The following is a 6,000-nucleotide window of genomic DNA, read 5'->3' as shown; positions in this document are numbered from 1 at the left end:
AAACTGGTTTTACCACCTGTGCAGCGTCGGATGCATCAGAAACTTGAGAGTGGTGGGTTTTTTTTTTTAAATAAAGGTTATTTCTAATGGAAGCAGCATCTGTAAATAAGCAGAGCAGTACCAAACAAGGAAACGGGTATGGTGAGTACAGCAAAATGTACAAAGCTGAACAGAAAGTCATTGATGAATAATATCAGACAAGAAGTAAAGGAACACTGCTTATACTAGATCAGCAAAACCATCACAAACACTTCTACATCAGAGAAAGCAAGGTTTTACACCCGAGCTTGCTCTCCCGGACAAGCACACTTTGTTTACACCTGGCACGATTAGGAATGAATCATGTTAGGAATTCCTGAGTTTAAGACAAAACACTAAATACTGCCCTAGGGCTACTTTGATTCCTTTGTTAGGAGAAGCAGGTGAAACAGTCTGCTCCCTGCAAATTCTGTTTGGTCAGGCAGGTCGCAGCCCCGGGAGCGTGTTCAGCCTCCCCCAAAATAAAGCCAAGGCTGATCAATGCCATTCGCGTGAAGTGGCAATACCTTTCAGTGCCCCAAACCAGCCTAAAAAAATAAGTCCAAGAGCGCTTGTTTGTCTAAAAATCAACTGCATAAAATATTCCATAATATGGGCAGTGTAAAAGAGAGTAAAATAATCAGCGACAGAAACCGATTTGCAGTGATACAGGTTACCTGAGCGGGTTTCTAGTTAGTTAAGGACGTGTGCTAGGCCTCCTCAGTGTGTGACATTAAAAATTTTAAAGAAGAGTATGTGAAAGCCAAATGGCACGTCGCACACACAGCTTTCTGGTGCCTGCGCATATCCACCGTGACTGAGAAAGTTTTAGCATTTAGCTCATAGGAAGAGAGACCTGAAATTCCAGACTGATTTTATATATAACGTTCACATTCTGGATGGTATAAAATAAAATGGAGCTATTATCTTAGACTTTAAATATTTTACTATGCAATACTAAAACCATCTGTCTTCCAACACAAAAAGAAAATACAAATCCAACCGAATGGCTTGTCAGAGTAACAGTACTTCACAGCAATAGAATATTAATGCAATATCGTGGTCTTTCCCGAACTGTTGGCATTTCGGATATTAAGAGTATTTTTCTTTTGTATTGCACAGACTCAAACGCATAGACAGCCATTTTCATACACCAGAGTAAGAAAACTTCCAAGATATTATATGAATAAAATAGATACATCATTGGAAATCAGATAAAGCTTTACAAGAATTTCCCCATGTGTCCAAAATGATTTCCTTTATCAAAGGCTTAATGGTGATGTGATTACCTCTTCCAGAGTAACGTGGTTTACATCAGATTGTGCCCAAATACAAAACAAAAAAGCACCACTTAAGTAAAACAAAAATGATCACTGCAAAGACAGCAGGTTTTATAAGGGATGCTAAGATTAAGATGAAGTTTCTTGAGACTACTATTGCCACAGGTAAGTGTCTGGAAAATCAGAGTGACCGTACCCTTTAACCCCTCCGCTGCAGCTTGGTACTTCGTGCTCAGCGTCCGTGCCGCGGGCCAGTTCACGTCTCGTTACACCGCCGCCGGCTCCCCTCGCCAGCGGGACAAGGGCTGGTTTTTCAGACAGGCTGAAGGAGCTTCAGTCGATCTGCGCCCAGGCCGTCCCGTCAGCACGCCGGCATTTAACTTGAACCCAGGAGCTGGGGACTTTCATAACCCCTTTTTTTTCTCTTTTTTGTTTGTAATAATCAAGTAAGATATTGTTACATCCCACTCGTATACTGCCATCTGTAATATTTATATATAATATTAACATACACATACATAAGAACTAGAATACTCTTTATGGCCTCTATTTTCTGATGTATTTAACAAAAACAAACCAATAAACAATAACCCAAAAAAGAAAATCAATTGCTGGTGTTTCCAGTTTCCCAACAGAGATGCAGGACCAAACCCTGAGCGACCGCTCTGTGCTACGGTTCTGTTGCAACAAGGAGTCGTGACAATTCTGCACCAGAGAGGCCCCTGTTACCGCTCAGGGTCTGGGGACTGGGGGAGGGAAATAACAGCTCCGCACCAAAAGCTCACCCAAGAGGATAACCTAAACGAACGCCTGTATTCCAAGACAGGACAAACTGAGAGCCCGACGGGTTAGTTCAGTGCAGCCCACAAGTCCGGGTTTGCTTGCTGCACATGAAAGCAAAACGTTGTATGCGTAATGCAGGACAACCTGCACGCCATCCACGCGGGCAGGCAGAACACACCAGTGCCATGGGCCGTGCCACGCTCCCGGCTGCACTGGGACTGGGAATACCAGGGGAGGAGTAACTTCTGCATCAGTAGCATTGTCTGAAAAGCTACGTGTGGAAAACCAAAGCCAACCCAACCCCAGCTACCCTCATGCTTTGGTCGGTGCAAGAGTCACGGGGGTTTCAGAGGCGGAGAGTGAGGAAGCAGTGGCAGGGGCCGGGACAACGGGGGGATTCTGAACTCTGGGCAAAAAGCACTCGGGTGTGAACTGCAGCCTGGTGATGGTCCTGCAGCTATCCTGGCTCAGCCTTCCATGAAAGAAATGCTTGGTTTTATGCTGGCTCAAAAAAACAAAAAACCCCTCAGTCAATTCCAAAGGGACATCGAAAGGCCATTGGGAGTGTTACTCAAAGGTTTCCCATCGCTTTCGGAGCTGTTCAACCTTACCTGGTGTGGATGACACGTCTTGCTTTGTCTTTTTTAACAAATCTTCAAACGGATCTTTTGTCTCCTCAGGTTTTGAGGATAGTGACACTGCCTCTAAGCCCTTAGCTGGCCGGGAAGGGACCAAAGGGGGGTCATTAGAGAGGAGAGCTAGTGCTTGTTTGGGGTCTACCTTTGAGCTGGACTGGCCCACCTGTAATGTTCTGGTTTTGGAAGGACCGCTTAAACACGCCGGCTGTAGAGAGCTTGCTGGAGAAGGGCTGTGGCTCTGCAGCAGTAAGGAGCCAGCTGGCGGCACAGCTGGAGCCTGGCTAAACAAGTTTGGCATGGATAGTGTTGAAATGTGTGGTTGAGGTCTTTGTGGTGGGTAGAAGCTAGAATTAGGTGTTATGAAGCTAGAGCTATAAGCGTGACCTAAAGAGGGGGTGAAAGAGCCCCTTGGGGGTCTAACTAGAGACACGGAAAGGGCTCCTGGCACTGTTTGTGTAAATGGATTAGGAGACGGCTGTAAAAAAGGCGGTGGTGCTGGGGAAGGGTAACCAAGGGGCTGGACAAATGGTGCAGCTGGAGGAGACACAAAGTCGCTCGCCACCGAGACAAAGCCAGCTGCAGAAGGTGGAGTGGCTGAGCTTTGCAGGCCGCGGGGACCTTGCTGTGGGCCGCTGCTTTGCCAGCTGGCTGTTTTTAACGGATCCAGGAGATTAAGAAGGTAGTCGCTTTCGTTACCTGTGTTATCTGTCTTCACCTTGACAGGCTGGAGCATCTCAGCAGTGCTGGTAGCACCGGACAAAAGCTGAGACGGATGAGAGGAGTAATTTACAGACTGCTGGATTTCAGAGTCTAAGGACACACTGCCAACTCCAAAGGGCTCTGGGATAAGATCTGAAACCAAATGGCTACGTCCTGTAGTGTGGGTGGTGAGGATTTCAGCTGGTCCAGCTGGAGGCTGATGCTTGGAAGCCCTGGGTGCTGGTGGGGGTGGCACTATCCCCAGTTCAGGCGTCTTTCTTCCCTGTGGTCTAGGAATGGTGATGTTGCCTTGAACGGCAGGATTTGAGTCATCCTTTTCTGCAGGAGCCAGAACGCTGTCCCTGCTCCAGGGCCTCCTCGTGATTGGCGGCATGTTACCAAGTGCGGTCAAGGGCCTCTCCGGTGAGCTTTGGGAATACTTGGTAGGAATAGCCATATCATCATGACCCATACTCCACAGCTTGTTGTAAGGGTGAGACAGCTTCATGGTTGGCACAATCCTGTTCCTCTCAGACACACCAAGATCCATTCTCTGCAAGAAAGCATAAAAAAACGTTTTTACTGATCTCCCCACAACACAGAGCGTAAAGCGAAGACAGGCTGCTGCGCTATGAGTGGACGAGGATCCGCTCACAGATCGAACACCGGAGGGGGACGGCAGCACGCAGCCCGGGCGGAGACACGGGAAATCAGAAGCAGGACTCTGCTGTTTTAATTCCCGCTCTGCCTCGAATGAGGTGTTCAGCTGTGACATATTGTGGCATCTGTTGTTAGTAGTAAGGAGCATGTACCTGTATCTAATGTACAGAAATTGAGAAGCCTTCATTGCTGTATGGAAAAAGCTGTCAAATGAAATATCTGGATATAACGCTAAATTAAATATTATCATAAAGTAGAAATGACATCATTTTCTTTCATGTCACGTGAAGATCTCAGAGCCTGCTTTAGTTTGGCACTTTCTAAGCTGCACATATTCAGTGAAGCTCTTCATAAACAATCTCCTGCTACAATCTAGATTGTTCAAATGATGCCTAGACCAAAATGGCCAGATTAAAATGTCCTTTTAAAAACATGCAGTTTGGAGGGGACGTGAAAATTCCCAGGTATTCATTCTCACTGCTGAGCATCAGCCACAAAGATAACTCTGTGTGCTAGCCAAGGGACAGACTCTGAGGACTAGGGCAAGTATTTCCTCCTTTAGAAGTAAAGGCTGTAGGCTTAGTGGAAAAAGTTACTGTCTTATAACTGAGTCCCATTCCAATAATTTCTTAATTCAGAAATGACCTTTGAAACACATGAACAAACGGCTGGAAAATGGATGCATCTACCCAATAATGCAAAACGTTCCTCAGAGAATAATGGAAGACAGCGAGCCCTGGTTCTGTGCAAACCCCCCAGCCCACGTGAAACCCTGTCCAAACCTGGTAATCAAACGTGCATCGCTGATCTCCCTCTTCTTTGGGCGTCCGCAGGTCTTCCAGGCTCTTAGCTTGGCTGAGAGGCTGAGGCTGTGTTTCTACTTCTAAGTTAGGGAAAATGTCTTCAAGGAGGTTGATTTCTGTGGCCTTGCTTGAGAGCAGAGGGCTTGGAGGCAGAGGCTCTTTTGATTTTTCTGGACTGACCGCCTCTTCCCCATCAGCACTATCAGATTCTTTCAGGGCCCGGTACGGCTGAGGCCTAGGAGAGAAACGAAAATCACGTTGCAAATCACTCTTTCTCATTTTTTTTTTTACACAAGTATGTATGAAAGAGCTGGATGGCTTTACAAAAAGCTTTTGGGTGGCAAAATACAGCTTACATCATTGCCTTGTGCACAGCAGGCGTGTCAGCAAGTGACCAAGGGCAGGACACACAAAGACGACTTAGCACGCGAGGGGGTTTCAGAAAGGAAAAGGGCGTAAGTGGGGAGGACTCAGAGGAAAGCTGTGATCGTGCAGGCACGGAGAGGCGGATGAGGGAACCCTCAGAGCAGGAGTACCTGGCCGCCAGCCCCCCGTTTTGGCAGCCTGGCCCCCCCCGGGCAGGCCACCGCTCCCGTGCTCAGCCCTTCCACACGCCAAGTCCGAGCACGGGCGCTGCAAAGCGCCCTGCGTTTCGCAGGCACCTGCCTTCTCTTGCTTCGAGCTAACTCAGCACAGAACATAATTCAGTGTTTTCCTGCAATAATTGGGAACGCTGTGCAGAGTTCCAATGATTACATTGGTGTCATCTTATCAAGAAACAACACAATCCATTACGGAGACACCTATTTTACGTCTACAGCCAAGGCCGAATTAGCAGGATGCTTTTCTTGCACATACCTCAGCAAAAAAATGAACACCAGCAGATTTGCATATTGGTTCTGTGCACAGAGCACAGCAGCATAATGCGCATCCAATTAATAACAAGAAGTGCCATCCATATCTGTGGTGATTGGCATTTGACTGGCAGCCAGTTTTACTGTGGCATTTAAACAAGGTTTCAATTAAAAGAAAATATTTGTGAGACCTGCAAAAACAGATACTATGGAAGAACCCTCCTCCTCTTTCCATATTTTATTATAATACATCTATATCATGCAA

General features: G+C 46.7%; 1 protein-coding gene across 2 annotated transcripts in view; it reads right to left on the bottom strand.

The window, feature by feature from the left end:
• Positions 1-941: 941 nt before the first annotated feature.
• Positions 942-6,000, bottom strand: part of DENND1A (DENN domain containing 1A) — a gene marked incomplete at its 3' end in the record, with an annotated part of 220,596 nt that continues 215,537 nt past the window's right edge. For both annotated transcript variants that reach the window (XM_082327588.1, XM_082327589.1), the window contains 2 exons: positions 4,861-5,116; positions 942-3,971 (listed from right to left, as the gene is read on the bottom strand). In XM_082327588.1, the coding sequence (XP_082183714.1) occupies positions 2,649-3,971; positions 4,861-5,116 (1,579 nt within the window). The remainder of the gene's footprint in view (positions 3,972-4,860; positions 5,117-6,000) is intronic.

Source organism: Platalea leucorodia (genome assembly GCF_965183815.1).
Source record: "Platalea leucorodia genome assembly, chromosome: 15".
Classification (NCBI taxonomy): domain Eukaryota; kingdom Metazoa; phylum Chordata; class Aves; order Pelecaniformes; family Threskiornithidae; genus Platalea; species Platalea leucorodia.
This window is presented reverse-complemented; position numbering and strand designations above follow the sequence as displayed.